General features: G+C 46.3%; 1 protein-coding gene across 1 annotated transcript; it reads right to left on the bottom strand.

Moving 5' to 3' along the window:
- Positions 1 to 6,198: 6,198 nt before the first annotated feature.
- Positions 6,199 to 13,642, bottom strand: LOC310782837 (P2Y purinoceptor 3; the record flags this gene model as incomplete). The annotated part of the gene is made up of 4 exons (XM_083643609.1): positions 6,199 to 6,504; positions 8,562 to 8,810; positions 9,258 to 9,615; positions 13,218 to 13,642. The coding sequence occupies 4 exons, from the start codon at positions 13,640 to 13,642 to the stop codon at positions 6,199 to 6,201; spliced, it is 1,338 nt and encodes a 445-aa protein (XP_083499735.1).
- Between the last annotated feature and the right edge of the window lie 8,600 nt (positions 13,643 to 22,242).

Below are 22,242 nucleotides of genomic sequence, written 5' to 3' on the forward strand. Positions count from 1 at the left end.
ATAATATTAATTTAAAATAGTTAGGCCTAGCCAGTGACTCTTAGGAATAGACAGCCAGGAATAGATTGGTGACCACTGGAGCAGGGCCGCTGGAAGTCATTTTAAGCAGGGGGTGCTGGGAGGAAGGGACTCTCGGTGGGGCCCGCTAGGGCCCCGCCGAAAAAAAATTTGACGTTTTTTTTTAAACATTTTTTTGCCATATTTAGAGGAATATCTCATTTTAAATTAACATTAGGATACTATTGTGATGTAATTATTCAGTATTTTCTCCTTTTCTCACTCATTCAGAGCAAAGAGGGAGATATATAGCATGATGATAATGCTCTATATCTCCCTATTTGCTCTGAATACACCAGTTAACATGACACAGACTTAACATGACAGAAATATTATCAGCAAACTTAATGACTAGACTAACTATTCTGATCTGAATGGCATATATCAAGAAACATTGACTCCTCTCTTTGCTGTATAGTGGGAGGTGCATTTTTGAGTAGGCTATTAAAATAGCATGTCAAGTTCACATTTCTTTATTGCCAGATTAAACAATTCGTATTGGTTGTTGGTTGGTTCAACACAACATGTGCGTGCATGCGCGCTTCTTCTTCTTCTCTATAGCCTACAAGCATGTAACTTCCTTGATTGTTATTGTTGATAATTCTATTTAAATAGGCTACATTTTCATTTCCCGAAACATTCTTAAACAAGAAAGGAACATAGTGCACTGCAAAATATTTTTAATTACATTTGTAAAAAAAAAAAAAAAAAAAAATTTTTTTTTTTTTGTTTTTTGGAAAAAATCTAGGGGGTGCTGCAGCACCTGCAGCACCCCTACTTCCCGCGGGCCTGCACTGGAGAGACAGTTGACAGCCGGAATGTAGACGACGACACCCGGGAGCAGTATGGGTTAGCGCCCCAGCCTGTGTCTTCCGTGAGGAAGAAGCCCAACAAATCCATGAGAGGCCTTTTAGGAGGGCCATTCAAGCCGCAAGTGGAGCCTGCAGTACCACCACGGCCCAAGAAACATCATACCGGAATGAAATGTTGGGAGCGGGGGAGTTTGGTGCAATGCACAGGTCCTGGACCTGATGAGACGTAGGACCCACAGAGCCCAGTCCCTCCACGTGCCGGAGCCTCCCGGTCCCGGCAGAGTAGTTCCGGAGCAGCGGATTGAGTGGCCCTGTCTTTCCCTATAAGAGTCCTGACCGTGGGTAGCTACTGCGACATAAGTCGGGGCTTGATCAACCCCGGCTGGGTCACCTGGGCGAGGGTGTATGATGTTGCAGTACCCGAAACATCCTATGACCCCAGTGTACATTACTGATGATACGGAGTTGCATCCATGTGATGTTTTTTTCTCAATATTATTTGCATTCTCTTTCATTTATTGAAGTGTCACAGTTAAGGAAGGCTGTGTTAACTTGCGTTCAATTGCCTTTTCAAGAAGATACAAGATGTTTATTGTCACTCGATGTACAAGTAGGCTACACACGTGTGAAATTCTTGAGCTGTGTTGTGTTCCGTTACCTATCGTTACCGTGATCATCATCATCAACATTGCCTCATCATCATCATCAACATCTATGTAATCATTAAACGTCAGTCATTCTTGTTATGCGTCTTGGTACATCAACATCAGAACATCCTCATCAATATTACAAATATGTGTCGTAGGCTACATAGTATTGCTGTTGCCCATAGTATATTGCATAATTGCTCAGGGGTTTGAGTCATTACTGGGCAGTGTTGGGGTTAACTCATTACAAAAGTAACATAATACATGTAATATATTACTTTTAGCAGTAACTCAGTAATATAACTTATTTCTTATAGGATTTCAGTAATATTATACCAGTTACTTTCTCAAGTAACTCAAGTTACAAATTGAGTTACATTTTATTAAATCAAAGCACATATTTAAAAAAGATACAATAATTTCCTAATCAAACTGTGTGTTTTTATGCAAATAACCACTATAGATGACAATAACAAAGGAAAAGAATAACATTTAGAATTTTGGACGTTTACGCTGACTTCAAGGCGGTTGATATTTTTTTCTGGATGGTTCCGGGGCAGCGATGTCATTCTGCTGCTGCTGTTGTTTTGGTAAAAGTAATGCAAATGTAGTGTAATAAGTAACGAGTTACTCTACACAGAAAGTAATATTGTAAAGTAACTTATTACTTTCAACTGAAAGTAACTATTATACTCTATCTAATTTAATGCCTGTCTAACTGGGACTGGTAAATTGATATAAATTCCCTGCACATTAACTTAGCCTGTAAATTTCATGTACATTCAACTCTTGTCTAACTCTGACTGTAAATTCTTGTAAATCCACTGCCTATTTAACGTATATTTAACTCAGTCTGTAAATCTCATGTAAATCCAACGTAAATTCATATTTATCATCCACAGAACACTTCACCACTCATGTATACTATATTGACTCGATTTGATTCGATTTGATTGCACTTGCAACCTTGCGATTGCCGTTAGTTATCTTCCTACTTCTTATCCCTGTATATTGATGTAACCGCTACGCTGCAAGACAAATTCCTCGTATGTAACTTGCATACTGTGGCAATAAAAGTGATTCTGATTCTGATTCTGATTCTGATTCTGATGTAGTATATTACATTTTGAAAGTAACTTGCCCAACACTGTTACTGGGTGTGTTTTATTTATTATTTAGGAGTCTGGTGGCCTGGGGGATGAAGACCTCAGCCTGCTTGTCCGAGGTTTTGGGGTTCTCTTCTCTATCTCCTCCCTGATGGTAGCAGGGAGAACATGTTGTTGAGTGGGTGGGTTGGGTCTTTGATTATTTTCTGGGCACTCTTGAGGCAGCGCTGGATAGGCCCTGCAGTTCCGGCAGCTTGCAGCCTGTTACGTGCTGGGCCGCGCATCTCACTCTCCTCAGTGCTTTGAGGTCCATCGCGGTGCAGCTCCCGTACCTGATATGGTGACCAGACGTCCCCGATTTCCGGGGACAGTCCCCGTTTTTGGTGACCTGTCCCGGGGCTGGTGCTGTCCCCGAAAATGTCCCCGATTTTCTATTCCTCATCCACGGCCGACATTAATGTCTTTCAGAGGCTCCAGTGGGCTAATTTTTAAAGCTACTAGGAATCTCGCGCTCTGCTCGATTCCTAGGCTCGGCCGCTTCGCAGCCTCGCCCGTCCTGTAGCTCGCTGAGCTGCCCCTGCAGCTCGCCAAGCTGGACCTGCAGCTCGCATTCGCAGCTCAGCCCGCCTTGCCCGCAACTCGCCTGCTCTGTGGCCAATGAGACCAGCATCACTGATGATGTCAGATTTATGACATCACTGATGATGTCATCAGTGGGATTTATGACATCACTGATGATGTCACAGTAGGATTTATGACATCACTGATGATGTCACAGTGGGATGATGTCACAGTGGGATTTATGACATCACTGATGATGTCACAGTGGGATTTATGACATCACTGATGATGTCACAGACGGATTTATGACATCACAGATGATGTCACAGTGGGACAATCACAGTGGGACAGAGCCCGAGCTCCCATTTATGTTGGGCATACAGTAACTGGGGACAGCTACTGTATGGCATCCATTGGTCCCAACCATGTCATGCTACAGATGTTACTCATGTTACTCATATGTTACTCAATCTCCAAATGTCAAAATTTGATATCAAATCACAGCATGCATTTTTCTATGGCGTTCCTCAAGGTCTTGGTGGGATTTTGGGGCAATATCAGTCAGCCTGAACCATACTTTATTACAGTACCATGGTCAAAACACATGAAACCGGAATTGCCCAATTTTCATTTCAGAAATCTGGTCACCTTACCGTACCAGGAGGTGAAGCATCTGGTCAACATGTTCTCGATGGTGCCGAACTTATTTAGTCGCTTGAGACCGTGCAGGCATTGTTGGGCCTTTTTGGCAATGGAGGTGGTGTCGTGGCTGGTCCAAGTTAGGTCCTGGTGGAGGTTGACACCTAGGTCCTTGAAGCTGTCCACTCTCTCTACCTCTGTGCCGTAGATGGTGACTGGTCGGTGGGTCCCCCCTCCTGTAGTCTATGATAACCTCCTTGGTCTTGGCCACGTTCAGGGAGAGATAGTTGTCCTGGCACCATTGTTCCAGGACAGCCACCTTCCTGTAGGCTGTCTCGTCGCTGTTGGAGATCAGCCCCATGCTGTGTCATCTGCAAACTTCACGATGGTGTTTGAGGTTTGGGTTGCCACACAGTCGTGGGTGTATATAGCCTACATATAGCCTATACATATATTTTTTGTAAAAAAAAAAACATTCACCACGCTGTAATATTGGAGTGTATGTGTGTGTGTGTGACTGTGCTTTTGTTTTGTTTTTGTTTTCTGTCAGAGTTTGTTCGTTTTTGTGTGTTGGTGTTAAAAAAGGGAGAAAAGAAAACTACATTTTAAGTTGCATTATCATTATTGTTCTTGTAAAAAAATATATATATATGATTGCTTGACTACTTACCTATGTGCAATTGCACCTTGCTTTGCAATAAAAATATTCTTATAAGGAAAAAAAATTAACGCTGAATGGATTAAACAGCTATGGTGGGTTGAATAAAATGCTATCATAGTAATTGTTGCACAAAATAAAATCAATAACATTCAACATTGAAATACCAAATTAAATCATCACACAATCAAATTCAATTATTCACAAATAATTGGTTTAATTTATTACTTATGTGTTACTTCTGGTACCCCTCATAGGTACGAGAGACTACTCATAATTACTTGGTCAGAGTGTGTGTGTGTGTGTGTGTGTGTGTGTGTGTGTGTGTGTGTGTGTGTGTGTGTGTGTGTGTGTGTGTGTGTGTGTGTGTGTGTGTGTGTGTGTGTGTGTGTGAGTGAGTGAGTGAGAGAAATGCATGCCTGTTATTATATGAATGAGGTCAGAAGGCGAGCGGATACGTCTCCTCCAGAGATGATCACTAAGCTGGCTAATCATTTCATTAGCTAATCAATAATTTCATGTGTGTGTGTGTGTGTGTGTGTGTGGCTAATAATTTCACCATGTGTTAACCATGAACCAGAGCCCACCTCGACAACACACACTTTAATCAAGTCACAATGTCAAATCAACTGAGGTCCAAAGAAAAGGAAGAAAAATGTCCATCCATGCATAACGTCCCATTTAGACAAAATACATTCTGACACAAAGTGCATATCGGTTCAATGGCTGCTGTAAGTTGTTTCACATTAAGTTAGACTTCAAAGTGAACATCTCTTTCTTTTTGTAATTATGAACTTCATCTTCAGTGAACCTCTGATTCACATTCACACCTGGAAGCTGCCAAGTAGAACTGGGAGTCCAAAAACAATTGATTATGCAATAAGGTGGTTCAAAAAGTGTCTCAAGTCTGCCTAGCAACAGAGCGAGGGAGAGATCAGACAGACGCTGGCGCTGACTGTTGAGAAAATGGGTAATTCTACACCACACACATTGATAGTGTGTCAGTATTTTCTCTGGACTCAACTCTTGGATTTGATTCCCAATACTCGGAATAACACTTGATTCCAAAATGTCTAGAATTGAAAAGCAACGAATACCACTGTCTTCTTGGCCACAGAGTTTGGATCTGGTGCCTTAAGGGCTACAGGAGCTGTTAAAGGAAGGGTTTCTCATTCTCTTTCCTGCCCTCATTGATAGCCATCGTGGGATTAAAACCGTCGATGTTCCAGTCACAGGCGCGTGCCTCCCTGACCTCCAGGCCACCCAGAACCGCTCTGCTACTTCATATCAACCTCTGGGCAGAACAACACTCAGTACTTGGACCTATTTTCCTGGTGCATCACCATGGATTTTCTGTGTTTTTAAATGATAGTGGGGTGTCACGGTGGCTCAGTGATCTGGGGTGCACGCCGTGTGGGAGTGACGTCCTGGGTTCAAGTCCAGCCCGAGACGTTTGTCGCATGTTCTTTCTCCTGGTCTTTCCTGTCTCCCTCTAAAGGCAAAGAATTACCCAAAGAAACACATAGTAAACATGTTGTCCCCCACCAGTGATGTAGTTCCACCCTTGGGTCAGTCGCATTCATTGTCAATGCCGCCCCCTACCGGCACAAAGTCAACGTTACAGTGTGAGTAACGTACAAATGGACAGAGACCGATCCATAGTCTCCGCCTTCGGCGCCTTGGCGGGGAACAAGGAAATAACAGCACCCTAAACCCTCCTAGAAGATCACTCTGGAAGACTTGGACTCGTTCTCCACAGGCACCGCCGTCTCGGCCTTCTCACCTGGCTCCGGCTCATCCTCGCCTGCTCCCTCTCTCTTCAGGATCTTGAGCGGCCACCAGAGCGAGCCTCTGCGGCGCCGGCGGTCTCTGCGGAGCGCGGGGCGTACGGGCCAGCAGCAGGGGGTGCCCTTGTCCCCCGTCAGGAAGTAGAGCAGGGCATTGAGCCAGGCATTGCAGGACGCCAGCGGCCGCGTGACCTTGTAGCAGATGGAGACGGCCTTGATGGCGTTGCAACCTCCGACCTAGAGAAGGGCAAAGATACATCAAAACTTATCTTGTTTCAAAATACCTCTCAAATAAAATCCTGGAGCCAGAAAATTTATCAAAATATATCATATATTTTATATTTTTCAAAATAAATGAAAATAGATTTGTAACATTCTGAATTTGTAAACAGGGTTCCCACAGGTCTTTGAAATCCTTGAAAGTTTGGGAATTTGAGGCCAATTGAGGGGGGGGGAAATCAAGGCCTTGACTGATTAAAAAAAATAGACATACATAGATATGGGTCATTGAAAGTGTTTGGATTTATATATTTGGTGCAAAAATAGAAATTGAAGGCAAGAGACCACATAGTGGGTGAATGTAGCTACTGACTGTAAAGTGCTTTGGATAAAAGCGCTATATAAATGCAGGCCATTTACATAGTCTGCCATCACTGTAACACAGCACATTTGAGAAGTGTTGACACATTCAAGCCTCTCTCGCTTTACTGTTCAATCTTTCTTCTTGGATTTGAGGTGAAGAAATCACTAAATAACAAGAAGCTATGTTCGAATACTTGGATTAAATGCTTCAAAGGATCTTTTTTGTCAACTGCCTACTTTTTTTAATTAATCTTCTGTCATATCATCATCAGTATATAAATGGGAGCTAGGGCTCTGTCTGTCTGTCTGTCTGTCTGTTTTTTTCTGAGCCACTGTGATTGTCCCACTGTGACATCATCAGTGATGTGATAAATCCCACTGTGATATCATCAGTGATGTGATATATCCCACTGTGACATCATCAGTGATGTCATAAATCCCTCATAAATCCACTGTGACATCATCAGTGATGTCATAAATCCCACTGTGACATCATCAGTGATGTCATAAATCCCTCATAAATCCCACTGTGACATCATCAGTGATGTCATAAATCCACTGGGACATCATCAGTGATGTCATGAATCTGACATCATCAGTAATGCTGGTCTCATTGGCCACACAGCAGCTGAGCTGCGGGCAAGGCCGCGCAGCTCAGCTGATCTGCGAATGCGAGCTTCAGGGCCAGCTTGGCGAACTGCAGGGCCAGCTCGGCGAGCTGCAGGATGGGTGAGGCCACGCAGCGGCCGAGCTAGCAAGCCCGTGTAGCTGGCGAGCCGAATCGAGCGCACGTAGCGCGTGAGATCCCTAGTATTATAAAAGGGAGCAAGTGGGCAATGTTTGTTTGTTTAAATTTTTCTCCCACTGATGATGTCATAGGAGGCATTGTGACATCACGGATGATGTCATCAGTGATGTCATAAGACTGATGATGTCATAAGAGCAAAATCTATTATGACATCACTGATGATGTCATAGCACTGATGTAAACTTAAGGGGCACACACACACACACACACACACACAGAGACACACTTGCGGGATGTAAACTTAAGGGCAATAACATTTTGTGAGCAACACACACACACATGCGGGCGCGTGCGTGCCAATAGAGCAGGCGAGGCCACGCAGCAGCCGAGCTGCGTATGCGAGCTGCAGGGTGGGGGAGGCCGCGCGGCAGGTGAGCCTAGGAATTGAGCGTGCGTAGGGCGCGAGATGCCTAGTTTAACAAAACCAAACAGAATGAAGAAAATGAATGAAAACATGGAAAATGGAGAAAGTATTTTGAGTATTTTGAACATACAAAATGACTCCAATCTAAAGTATTTTGTTAGGAATAAATTAATTTCAGACCTGTCCAATACCCTATCTGTGACCCTTCTCCACAATTGTACTTGGCCAATTTCCCCCTGCTGCCCCGGTCGCTGCACCCCCTCTGCTGATCTGGGGAGAGGCGTAGACTAGCGCCATGCTTGCTCCGACACATGCGCAGTTGCCCCGACCGACCAGAGGAGACACTAGTGCAGCGACCAGGACGCATACCCTCAATCCGGCTTCCCACCCGCAGACACAGCCAATCATGCCTGTCTGGACGCCCAACCAAGCCATAAACGAGGGCGTGAACCTGCGACCCTCGTGTACCGCTACACTACCTGGATGCCCCAATTGCAACACCTATTTCAAATACAAGTAAGAGAAGTACTGTGTGCTGACCTGTCCACGCCGCAGCAGCAGGAACAGTGTGCGCGTGACGTGGAAGGGCAGGAAGCAGAGTGCAAACAGCAGTGTGATCGTCACGATGGTCTTGATGGACTTCCTGCGCCGGCGGATGTAGTGGGAGTACTGTGAGCCGGAGATGGAGACCGAGTTCCTCTCCCTGCCCCCCTCCACTGCCACACTTTCCTCCCCGCCTTCCGTGGAACTTGGCGGGGAGCGCAGGGTCTGAAATATGGTCCTGACCACCTGGGAGTAGGGATTAGGTATCGAGACGGTGTAACGATCCGAGTATTTATCGATACAACTTTCGATGCTTTTCTATTATTTGGTGAAAAGACGAAAAAACAAATTCTTAACAGAACTTGTTTTGCTTTTATTGCTTACTTGTAACTGTGAGTCTGTGACTGTTTGATTTCTGAATAGAATGAAATTTGCCTAGCCTAGTGAGGCAAATCAATTCTTTGTATAGCTAACGGCGGTTGGCAGGCAATTCAATTGAATTCAAAAACTTTAATCGATGTATGTTTGTGCACCAGTGATTTGAGGTAAATGACATGACTCTAATTAGACATAATGTTATGTTATAGCCAGGATCCGCTAGTCTCGACAGCAGTATCGATAAACTCAGACCTTATTGATTTTCAGGTTTGCGAGAAATTATCGATCGATATGGGTCTCTATCTCCATCCCTACCTGGGAGTAGCACCAGGCGATGATGACGAAGGGCACGAAGAAGCCCAGAAGGTGCAGGACCATGCCGTACGGGACATAGTCGGCAAACTCCTCGTCGATGGCATCGTCCCAGCAGTTCACGTATCCCTCTGGAACTCCGCTGCTGCCTCCAGAGACGACCCGTCCGGGCTCCTGAAGGCCGCTCCCGTTGGCTCCGTGGCTCCACCCTCCTCCTCGCAGCACGTAGCCCGTCTGGGCGAACCTGAAGATGGGGCAGGTGAGGATGAAGACCACCACCCACACCAGAGCGCAGGTCCCCTTCACTGCACGCTTGCTCTCCAGAGTTATGGTCCTCATCGGGTGGCAGATGCCCAAGTATCTGAGGAGATAGGGCCAGGGTGAGGTCAGGCCATCCCTGCCCAAAATGACACTTCAAATGTATCACTGTAACCAAGATCCGCTTTGTTAGGCTTCTACTGTTCAGCTTAAAGACATAGATAGACTCAGGCAGCAGGCAGCACTTAGTATCGCAGCACTTTGTGGGTTAGGGATTTGTCCTCTGCAATTTTGGATATATACTGTGTGTATATATATATATATATATATATATATATATACTCGTTTCCCTGGGAGGAGAGGATCAGATGGAGGAGACCAGATGGGGAGACAGGACAGGATTAGATAAAGGAAGTAGTTTGATGGTGGAAAGTGACCACAGAGCCACTCAGCACGCGTCCTGTTGGTGTGCCCGTATTTGCGACACAGTTGCAGCTCAGCACTTTAAACAGCTATGTCCAGGCTGCCCGTTCTGGTGCACGTGTACGGTTTTAACTCTAGGTCAGTGAACAGAGTTACTAGTTTTGCTTATTGTTCCAACAACTCAAGTTAAATTCCCAACTCATTACAAGACAAGTCTTCATTGATTGAACCTGTAACAGTCGCAAATATGACTTTAGGAACATTCTTTGGTTGCATTAACAGATTAAAGTCACTGGGTGGCGCTCCTTGTTTTTAGGATTAGGGTTAGAGGGTTGAGTAGCCTACTACTCCCCGTCTATCTCCCGATGAGTAGCTTCTCTCTTCAGTAATGAATTGGTCTGTGTTAAACTATATCATGTATGTTGAGATATTACTGGAGAGACCAGGCATTGTATGGTTGACAAGTAGGTGAATAAACTGGTACATGTGTGAAAACCTATAATGCATGAAGTTGCCTGAGTTTGTCATGCTATCCAGCAGCAGCCTAATGTTGCTTCCCTAAAGCTATGTAAGCTAAGACCAAGCAAGCGCATTAGACACTGTGAGCAAAACCTAACGCTAACCTGAAAGCTAAGCCCTTGTTCACACAGGATGCCGAACGTAAACAGAACTGAACTTGAACCCGCCCACAACTCCCATGACTTCATGCCTGGCTTCACGCGTCACGCTTGGAAAATAGGCGTGAATCCTAAACGATCGCTTGAGCAAGGCGTGAGCGTGGCTTTGGCGGGGCTTCAGCGTGACACGCGCGCGGGTGGTGTGAACGGCTTTGCCTGTTAACAAGGACGCCTAAATGAAACTTGTGGCTTCAGCATAGGTTGAGCTTAGGTTGAGCGTTGCTTCGTCGTCCTGTGTGAACGGGGGCTAACTGTTTTCGCTGCTGAACTGAGGCATTGGCTAACCTTGTCATGTGACCCACAGGTGAAAATGTCCAGTCCAGTTCCTGCTGTTGGAACATAGTCCTTTACTGGAGGAGGGTCCTGATCTGAACTGGATCCCTGTCAGAAACATTTCACAATATATTTAATTTCCAATTTGACAAAACTGTTTTCTGGGTAAGGCCTCGATCAGACAGAGCGCTTTTTAGCAGCCTGGAGCCGCTTTTTGTAATCGTTTTCAATGAGAGTGAAGCATTTTGCTCGCTGCATTTGCTCGTTGCTCAACGACTTGCGTTTTACCGCTCCAAGCGCCTTGTGTTTTCTGTGCTGCCTGAACGCCCCCAGTTAAAAAATCTTCATCAGAGCCAAGCGGTAGTTCCGTTCATGAAAAATGAAGTCGATGTGGAAGTACCTTAAACCTGCATTTTTTTTAATGGCCGCAAAAATAAGTCTGTTTTGCTTTGGGGCGTGATTGACAGGTTTCTTATCCAGTGATCATGCAGCTGACCAATAGCAGCCGGTGCCCCGGGAAACCCCTGGTCTCACGCTAGCTGCTTCTGGCTCCAAATAAACCAAGATGTCGACGGTCAAAATGCCAAGTTCAAAAACCAGTGGGTGACATCACGGTAGATAGGCATATTTATTATTATTTATTAGCATAGCAGAAAAGTGCCTGAGGTAATTTGTGTTTATCCAGCCGACCAATCGAGATCACAGATTGTCTAGGTATGAAGCAAGGCATTGCTGGTATATTCTTATTTTTTTTTTATATCTTGGATGCAGCCATCAAATGCAACGTCACCAGTGTAGCATCTATCAGAATCATTCCTTCCATGCGTGACACCCGATAGCTGTATGAGCAGGGCCGGTGTTGGTGCAATATCGGATCGGCTTCAAGATCGGCTCGGGCACGCATTGTGATTGGCTGTACGTCGGATTAACGTGGGCAAAATGGCAGACAGCTTTAGATTAGCTAACAAGCTAAGCTACTGATGTTATCAGACATGATAGACATTCAAAATATTAATCATACAAACATTCAATGATCATGATTCAAGTGTTACAGGACCATTTCTCATAAACATGAGCCTTACTGTTTGAAAATAAATTTTGTGAGAGTTTAACTTGATCTGTAGTTGTCGACCCCGAGCCGAGCACATCCGGTAGGCCGACCCGATCCTGTACCTACACCGGCAGACGGTCTACACAGATCCCTCCATTCCCATCCCCCTTCACATCATTACATCTGGCCAATCGCTGCGGCGGTGGGCGGAAGCCCCCCCCCCCCCCCCCCCGCCCTTCAGAACATGTTTAAGGTTTAAGATATTACAGGTCCTGCACTTAAACATGTATTACACAGCTTACATTAATTTAATAGAGTGCTGCATTTTTGACAACTGGAGGATGAGGTTTCGCCTCGACCTGCCGCTGCAACCACTCCAACACGGAGCTCCAATTAGTCAACGTTGGTTAAATGATTACTTTTCCTTTTTTTATCAATTCCCACCCCCCAGATTTTTCTCCCATTGTCTTGGCCCATTCCCCCTGCTGTCCCGGTCGTTGTTCCACCCCCTCCGCTGATGGGGAGAGTTGTAGACTAGCACATCCTCTGATACATGTGCAGTTGCGAGCCAATTGACCCTTTTCACGGGGGCCATTTTGTGTCGAAAAGGCAGGGTAAACACAGGTGCAAGCAAAACACTAATGAGAGTTTCCAAATTCCAATTATGGAAGTTTGAAATCATTAATGTTTTGCTTGCACCTGTGTTTACCGTGCCTTTTCAACACCAAATGGCCCCCGTGAGAAGGGTCTATTCTTTTCACCTGACAGCATGGAGTTTCCCCAGCAGGACGTAGCACGTGGGAGGATCATGCTCTTCCCCCCAACCCGCTAGCAGGCACCCCGACCGACCAGAGGAGGCACTAGTGCAGTGACCAAGACACATACTCTTAATCTGGCTTCCCATCCCACCCCCAGAAAACGGCCAATTGTGCCTGTAAGGATGCCCGACCAAGCCGGAGGTAACAACCTGTGCCCCTCGTGTTGGTAGGCAGGGAATCTACCGCTGCACTACCCGGAGGCCCCAAATGATGACTCTCCCTTATAGCTGCTTCTGGCTCCAAAAAAGCAAGATGGCGATGGTCAAAATGCCAACCTCGAGACTTCAAAACGGGAGTCCACAAACTGATGGGTGACGTCACGATGGCTAACTCATACATCCATATTTGTATACAGTCTATGCTAAGAACAAACAAATTGCCTAAAAAGATTAAATAAGGCATTTAGATTTGATATTAAACAGATTCAATACTGGGCTCAGATTCAACTACTAGAAAGTCCTACCTGTGTACGGAGATGCAGGTGAGGAAGAAGATGGAGCAGTAGAGGTTGAAGTAGAAGAGGAAGCGGACCAAGCGGCACATGAAGTCCCCGAACACCCAGCGGTCGTGCAGCATGTAGCTGGCCACCAGGAAGGGCAGCGACAGCCCGTACATCAGGTCCGTGGTCGCCAGGTTCACCATGTAGATGAGTGAGGTGTTCCAACGCCGCGTGGAGCCCCCCGCGGAGCCGCCACGGCCACAGGAGCGCAGCAGCACCACGGAGTTCAGACTGAGGCTGAATAGGAAGGTGAGGGAGTAGCAGACAGGCAGGAAGACGTACTTGTAGGACTCGTCGATGCTGCAGGAGGGAGGCGAGACGGAAGAGGACGAGGCGTTGGGACGCAGGGCGCCAGCCGCTGTGGCGTTGGAGCCTTGGCTCAGGCCCATGATGCTCGCCCCAGGCTGTTTGTGGCTCGTCTGGAGCGACTCATGTTCCAATAGATCCTTCCTTCAGCTGAAGTCCCCTGGTGTGTTGGAGTTTCCTTCATTTGTGCTCTGCCTCTGCTTATATCTATCTCTCCATCTCTCTCTCTCTCTCTCTCTCTCTCTCTCTCTCTCTCTATCGATCTATCTAGCTATCTGTCTTTCTGTCTGTGGGTCTGTCTGTCTGTCTGTCTGTCTGTCTGTGGGTCTGTCTGTCTATCTATCCGTCCAGTCCATGTCTCTCGGGTAAGAAGACGTTTTCTGTGACATAGAGAGAAGACACACAGTCGGTCGTTAGTTCACAATGTGCCACTGGTGTTTTTTGCTGATGAAGACTGTCTCGCTCAATTAGCCCGTCAGTCATTAACGCGTCTTTCCGGAAACCTTTCTCCATTCATGCAGGTGCGGTGGTATGTTCCGACCCTTTGTTTTGGAACAAAGCAATTGCATGTTATGCAACCTGAGAGTGACCTGGTGGATCACAGTCTCTGGCCGAGTGTGATCAACCTAAGAGTGACCTGGTGGATCACAGTCTCTGGCCGAGTGTGATCAACCTAAGAGTGACCTGGTGGATCACAGTCTCTGGCCGAGTGTGATCAACCTAAGAGTGACCTGGTGGATCACAGTCTCTGGCCGAGTGTGATCAACCTAAGAGTGACCTGGTGGATCACAGTCTCTGGCCGAGTGTGATCAACCTAAGAGTGACCTGGTGGATCACAGTCTCTGGCCGAGTGTGATCAACCTAAGAGTGACCTGGTGGATCACAGTCTCTGGCCGAGTGTGATCAACCTAAGAGTGACCTGGTGGATCACAGTCTCTGGCCGAGTGTGATCAACCTAAGAGTGACCTGGTGGATCACAGTCTCTGGCCGAGTGTGAAAGGTGAGAGGAATTTGTGGAAAGTGAATCACATCTCAACCAGGTCACTCTCAGGTTGCATAACATTATTAGACCATGAAAATTCTTCCAAAACACCGGCTGGGGTGTTTTGTTTTATGTTCCAACAGGGTTGGAACACACCACCACACTGGCAGGAATGGCGAGGATTCCGGAAAGACTGACAAACTGATTAAGACTGACTAGACAGACGAGCGAGACAGTCTTTGACTCAATGGTTCCTCGCAGCAAGAAGGTCCCGGGTTCGAACCCCGGTCCGTCCCAGGTCCTTTCTGTGTGGAATTTCAACACGTTCTCATTCTGAGTGCGTAGCATATTGACGCTTTGTACCGGTCCCTTGTGCGTCGCTTGTTACTAACACGGTACCCTTGAGCGACCCATGAAACGACTTGGGCTTTCCGACTAAACTCCAATGTAAACCCATGGAAGTCATCTTTGACGCTTATGGCAACTGCTCCCCCATTAGCCTAACTGCTCCCCCATTAGGGTCTGGGGGGAGGTTAGGTTTAGGCGTGGGGGGTGGGAGAGGTTAGGTTTAGGGTTAGGGTCTGGGGGAGGTTAGGTTTAGGCATGGGGGGTGGGAGAGGTTAGGTTTAGGGTTAGGGTCTGGGGGAGGTTAGGGTTAGGGTCTGGGGGAGGTTAGGTTTAGGCGTGGGGGCTGGGAGAGGTTAGCTCCTCCCCCCAGACCCTAATCGGGGAGCAGTTGACTAATGGGGGAGCAGTTGCCATGAGCGTCAAAGATGAGGGGGAAGGGCTTTAGCTCAGGAGGTAGAGCGGGTCGGCCAATGACGCAAGGGTTGGCGGTTCGATCCCCGCTCCCTCCCAGCTGCTGTCGTTGTGTCCTTGGGCAAGACACCTAACCCTCCTTGCTCCCGATGGTGTGTAGGCACCTGCGTGGTAGCCTGCCGCCATTGGTGTATGAATGGGTGAATGTAGACTATCTACTGATTGTAAAGCGCTTTGGATAAAAGCGCTATATAAATGCAGACCATTTACCATTTACCATTAGATGACTTCCATGGGTTTACATTGGAGTTTAGTCGGAAAGCCCAAGTCTGCCCGTGTTCGTGTGGGTTTCCTCCAGGTGCTCTGGTTTCCTCCCACCATCAAAGAGATGTATGTTAGGGTTATTACTCCTGTCAAAGACATGTATGTTAGGGTTAATACTCCTGTCAGTGCCCCTGACCAAGGCACATGGCCAGGGGCGTCATGCAAGCCAACAATCAGAGGGGGCGAACTCTGGCGCAGGGCGGCGCCGAATCTTTGAAAAGCATTTGGGGGGTTGGAAGCCAGATTTAGAGGAATATCTCATTTTAAATTAACAGACTAAGCAGGTGTAACCATAAGGCTATTTTCCAAACTGCTCAGCCTCCTGCAAAGATCCATAATCACCAGACTAAGTACACTGCCACTGCCCAGGCTCAATGGACTTGACAAAAAAGGGAGACCACACGTTTCAAAGCAATGTAACACAATGTTTATTTTGGCTGGTATTGTCATTTCAGAAGGTAGAAATCTTTTCTCTTCCATTAGTCTCATCTAGTGTCCTCTAGAGCAGGGGTTCCCAACCTTTTTTGTGCCAAGGACCGGTAGATACATGGAAAAAAAAGTCACGGACCGGTTGTCAATTTTAATGGTTTTAGTTACATATATATTTACTCACCAGGTGGCGACAAAGGGTAAATAACAGCCTTTTGTGTTGTACTGTATGTAGCCTATACAGTATTTATGTTTTTGTTTTAAAGCAGCTACGAGCAACTTTTTCGATTGTTATTAAACAGTATAAATGTAATATCAATGCATCACATCTTACCTCTAATAGTCGACGAGACCAACGCAGAGTAGTCTCGCTTGAAGCCCGAGTGAATCGGCCAGTGTTAGTCTGTCTGTGGCCAGGGAAGTTCAGGAAGTGAAATGAAACGGTTTGCAGCAGCCACTTCGGCCATAACCACAAAATAACTTCCAAAAAACCTGTTAGAATATAACGAGAGATGTTTGCGAGAGTATGCGTGGCATTCACATTGTTTATGCTGCGTTGCTAGGCAGTGCGAACGGGGTAGGCAGGCAGCTGCGTTTCACTTCCGGGTTTCACTTCCGCGTTTCACTTCCGGGTTTAGCCGGTCCGGCGGTAAGAGAGAGAGAGAGAGAGCCCCCTGTTGACGCGAGTTTAGACAGACACAGACTTAATAATAATCTAAGGGAGCAATCTCTGATCCACACGGCTTTGGTCTCAGCTACTATTATAGGTAAGATGTGATGCATCAATATTGTAATTATACTGGTTAATAACAATCGAAAAAGTTGCTCGTAGCTGCTTTAACTACAAACATGAATAAACGTCAACTTGAAACTATGTTTCAACTACCACACACAGCCTATAATTTTTTTTTTTTTTTTTTTGCCCCCCTCAGTTACAATGGGCATGCCGCTTCTGCCCATGGCAATCAAACTGGAGTTGGTCTCCGTGCGCTGCACTGCGGCTGCCCACTACTCCTAGTTCTAGGAAGGTTTCCAGTAGAGGATGGGTCAAATGCAGAGGATGAATTTCCCCACGGGGACAATAACATATAACTTGTCTCAAGATGTTTACAGTTGATTTGAGTTAAGTTGACCAGTGATGTCACTGCATTGTGAATCACTGGTCCACAACTAACCCTAACCCTTTCCAATGTTACAAAACAACTTGCTTAAGGTTAGGGTTTGGGTAAAAACAAAACAAAACAAAACAAAAACATGTTAAATTACAATTGAATGTTTGGAAATGCTGGGAATTAAACTCTGGTCTCTGGTGTTTAAGCCAAACCATACGTTCAAACCATACGCCAACCATACGCCAAAGCCACGCTGAAGCTGAGCTCACGCTTAACCGGTCACGAAGCACTCTCTTTTCCTCAGCGCCTCGCTCGGTGCGCCTTGACTCCGCCCACAACTTCCATTGACTTCATGCCTGGCAGCTTCACGCTTGGAAAATAGGACTGAATCCTGAACGATCCCTTCAGCGCGGCTTGAGCAAGGCACGCGCGCGGCTGGTGTGAACGGCCTCGCCTGTTAACAAGGACGCCAAAATGAAACTTGTGGCTTCAGCGTAGGTTGAGCGTTGCTTGACGTATGGTGTGTGAACGTGGGCTAAGCCTTTGTTTTTACCATAAGCAGAGCTGAAGCTTCAGGCATGCTGAAACTGGTCACACCAGACACTTTCTTTTCCTCAGTGCCTGGCTCGGAGCTGCTCCATCAGCTCCTCCTTCACCCTCACAACTTCCATTGACTTCATTCCTGGCAGCTTCACGCTTGGAAAATAGAGCTGAATCCTGAACGATCGCTTGCTCAAGGCATGAGCGTGCCTTGAGCAAGGCACGCGCGCGGCTGGTGTGAACGGCTTCGCCTGTTAACAAGGATGCCGAAATTAAACTTGTGGGTTCAGCGTAGGTTGAGCTTAGGCTGAGCGTTGCTTCAACGTATGGTGTGAATGTGCCATAAGGCAAGTGTTTATGTCCTCTTCCACCCCTGACCACAGCACCCTGTCGTTATTTACACGACCACTAGAGGTGTGCGCTATAACCTTACACGTATCTACAAATGTTGATATGCAACCTATTTTTGGTCACAAACGTTGACATTCAACATTCTGTGGTTTGTAGAAACGTAACATGACAGCATTTTTATTCAGGAGACTGGGCTGTGACGCTCACAACCACACACACACACACACACACACACACACACACACACACACACACACACACACACACACACACACACACACACACACACACACACACACACACACACACACACACACACACACACACACACACACACACACTATCCAGGGTTTCCCCCTGTCTAATGTAAGCCTGGTGGCCCACCAGGCCAAAGTGATGATAGGCTAAAATAAGCCTAGAACCCTGGGATATTCAGTGAGGTCAAAATGACTGCCTATTGCTGTTCTATGTAGTTTCTGGGAAACTATCAGCAACAATGATTTGTTTTCTGATGGTTCAGTGTGGCTGCTGCCTAAGCTGTCAGTTGTACCTTGAGACGTCCTGCCTGTTTCTCAGCCCAGTCCGGTCTGGCCTGGCCTGGGTCGGTCTGGCCTGGCCTGGCCCAGTCAGGCCTGGTCTGGTCTGGCCTGAAGGCTCTCCGGGTTTGTTCTCATCTGACCTTCAGTGTCTCTGTAGGACTGAAGGGCTCAAGGTTGTTCTCCTCTGACCTTCAGTGTCTCTGTTGGACTGAAGGCCAGTGTCTCTGTAAGACTGAGGGTATCAGAGTTGTTCTCCTCTGAATGTCAGTGTCTCAGTAGGACTGAATGTCTCAGGGTTGTTCTCCTCTGACCTTCAGTGTCTCAGTAGGACTGAATGTCTCAGGGTTGTTCTCCTCTGACCTTCAGTGTCTCAGTAGGACTGAAGGTCTCGGGGTTGTTCTCCTCTGACCTTTAGTGTCTCTGTAGGACTGAATGTCTCGGGGTTGTTCTCCTCTGACCTTCAGTGTCTCTGTAGGACTGAAGGTCTCGGGGTTGTTCTCCTCTGACCTTCAGTGTCTCTGTAGGACTGAATGTCTCAGGGTTGTTCTCCTCTGACCTTCAGTGTCTCTGTAGGACTGAATGTCTCGGGGTTGTTCTCCTCTGACCTTCAGTGTCTCTGTAGGACTGAAGGTCTCGGGGTTGTTCTCCTCTGACCTTCAGTGTCTCTGTAGGACTGAATGTCTCAGGGTTGTTCTCCTCTGACCTTCAGTGTCTCTGTAGGCCTGAATGTCTCGGGGTTGTTCTCCTCTGACCTTCAGTGTCTCTGTAGGACTGAATGTCTCAGGGTTGTTCTCCTCTGACCTTCAGTGTCTCTGTAGGACTGAATGTCTCGGGGTTGTTCTCCTCTGACCTTCAGTGTCTCTGTAGGACTGAATGTCTCAGGGTTGTTCTCCTCTGACCTTCAGTGTCTCTGTAGGACTGAATGTCTCGGGGTTGTTCTCCTCTGACCTTCAGTGTCTCTGTAGGACTGAATGTCTCGGGGTTGTTCTCCTCTGACCTTCAGTGTCTCTGTAGGACTGAATGTCTCAGGGTTGTTCTCCTCTGACCTTCAGTGTCTCTGTAGGCCTGAATGTCTCGGGGTTGTTCTCCTCTGACCTTTAGTGTCTCTGTAGGACTGAATGTCTCGGGGTTGTTCTCCTCTGACCTTCAGTGTCTCTGTAGGACTGAATGTCTCAGGGTTGTTCTCCTCTGACCTTCAGTGTCTCTGTAGGCCTGAATGTCTCGGGGTTGTTCTCCTCTGACCTTCAGTGTCTCTGTAGGACTGAATGTCTCGGGGTTGTTCTCCTCTGACCTTCAGTGTCTCTGTAGGACTGAATGTCTCGGGGTTGTTCTCCTCTGACCTTCAGTGTCTCTGTAGGACTGAATGTCTCGGGGTTGTTCTCCTCTGACCTTCAGTGTCTCTGTAGGACTGAATGTCTCAGGGTTGTTCTCCTCTGACCTTCAGTGTCTCTGTAGGCCTGAATGTCTCGGGGTTGTTCTCCTCTGACCTTTAGTGTCTCTGTAGGACTGAATGTCTCGGGGTTGTTCTCCTCTGACCTTTAGTGTCTCTGTAGGCATGAAAGTTATCAGGGTTGTTCTCCTCTGACCTTTAGTGTCTCTGTAGGACTGAATGTCTCAGGGTTGTTCTCCTCTGACCTTTAGTGTCTCTGTAGGACTGAAGTTCTCAGGGTTGTTCTCCTCTGACCTTTAGTGTCTCTGTAGGACTGAATGTCTCAGGGTTGTTCTCCTCTGACCTTCAGTGTCTCTGTAGGACTGAATGTCTCGGGGTTGTTCTCCTCTGACCTTCAGTGTCTCTGTAGGACTGAAGTTCTCAGGGTTGTTCTCCTCTGACCTTTAGTGTCTCTGTAGGACTGAATGTCTCAGGGTTGTTCTCCTCTGACCTTCAGTGTCTCTGTAGGACTGAATGTCTCGGGGTTGTTCTCCTCTGACCTTTAGTGTCTCTGTAGGACTGAATGTCTCGGGGTTGTTCTCCTCTGACCTTCAGTGTCTCTGTAGGCCTGAATGTCTCGGGGTTGTTCTCCTCTGACCTTCAGTGTCTCTGTAGGACTGAATGTCTCGGGGTTGTTCTCCTCTGACCTTTAGTGTCTCTGTAGGACTGAATGTCTCGGGGTTGTTCTCCTCTGACCTTTAGTGTCTCTGTAGGACTGAATGTCTCGGGGTTGTTCTCCTCTGACCTTCAGTGTCTCTGTAGGCATGAAAGTTCTCAGGGTTGTTCTCCTCTGACCTTTAGTGTCTCTGTAGGCATGAAAGTTCTCAGGGTTGTTCTCCTCTGACCTTCAGTGTCTCTGTAAATAATTGATGATTGTTCATTCAGTCAGAACTGCAGGAATGAAACTCAAGCCAGCCCTGCTGCAGTGACACAGCAGCCAGCAGCACACACCAGCTCCACAAGATTCACTAACCCCAAAAAATACACACTCAACATCCCAGCTGGAACAACTATTAGATCCTCTACTGTCTATAGGTTATTTCCATTTAAACATAAAACAATCACAAAAGCACAACATTCAAACATCAATATGTAGAATAGTAATTTTATTATAAAAAAGTCAGATAGAACCTTTTAACGCCAATATTCGGTGAGATGCTCAATCTTTCGCCTTAATCCTTCAGAGGTACAGAAGGTAGCTTATCTTGTCTTCTGCCAATCACAAATATCAAATATCAGTGTTTTTACTTATCAAATGCACAGTCTAACCCAAGGTAATTCTGAACAGTGAAATTTTTAGAACCAGGCAAGCAACAACTGTAGTCGGCATAAAAATATCAAATGTTAAATGTTAAAAAGAGTCACAAATAGGTGCAAGAATAGCAGAAATATACATGATATTAGAACATTAACAGCAGTTCCAGGGTCAGTAATGATGGGCAATATGATGAGTAAGAATAATAATAATGAATAGAATAAATATAAAGTGTAGGAGTGCTGATGGACAGAGTGCTGTGTGTTTGTGCCCTATTTGTTGTGTTTGTGCCCTATTTGTTGTTTGCTGTGATTTTCAACTATTTACCTACTGCACCTTGTCTGTACCGGAGCCCACAGCATAAGAATTCCACATGTGTGTACTCGTACAACGGAGTGACAATAAAAATATTTAATCTTGAGTGCTGATGGACATGTACAATATTCTTTTAAATAAAATGTGAATCCTGAAACTATGAATCCAGATTAGAGCCATAAAAAATAGAATTTTAGCAATTTTAGAATCCATTGGTTCTGAATTTACCTATTTGAACTATTATTTCTTGATTTGCAATTTCAAAAGCTGAAATTAAAATTTCAATGTTAGAATCACTTACCTTTTCCCCCCGATGCTTTAAATAGCTCAACAGCAACTCCTCCCGTTTGGCTCTCTCTCTCTCTCTCTCTCTCTCTCTCTCTGTGTCTCTCTCCCCCTCTCTTGTTACCTGAGTCTCAGTTAGGAGGCAGAGTGCATCAGTATAATCTGTAACCCTTCTCTGTCTCTCCTCTCCTGTGGGTCAGGCATCACCCCCCTGCCCTGCCTATTTTCCCCTCATCATCATCATCATCATCCTGTGTGTTTGTGTGTGTGTGTGTGTGTGTGTGTCTGTCTGTGTGTATGTGTGTGTGTGTGTGTGTGTGTGTGTGTGTGTGTGTGTGTGTGTGTGTGTGTGTGTGTGTGTGT

Source organism: Poromitra crassiceps, assembly GCF_964638095.1.
Source record: "Poromitra crassiceps genome assembly, chromosome: 1".
NCBI classification, from domain to species: domain Eukaryota; kingdom Metazoa; phylum Chordata; class Actinopteri; order Beryciformes; family Melamphaidae; genus Poromitra; species Poromitra crassiceps.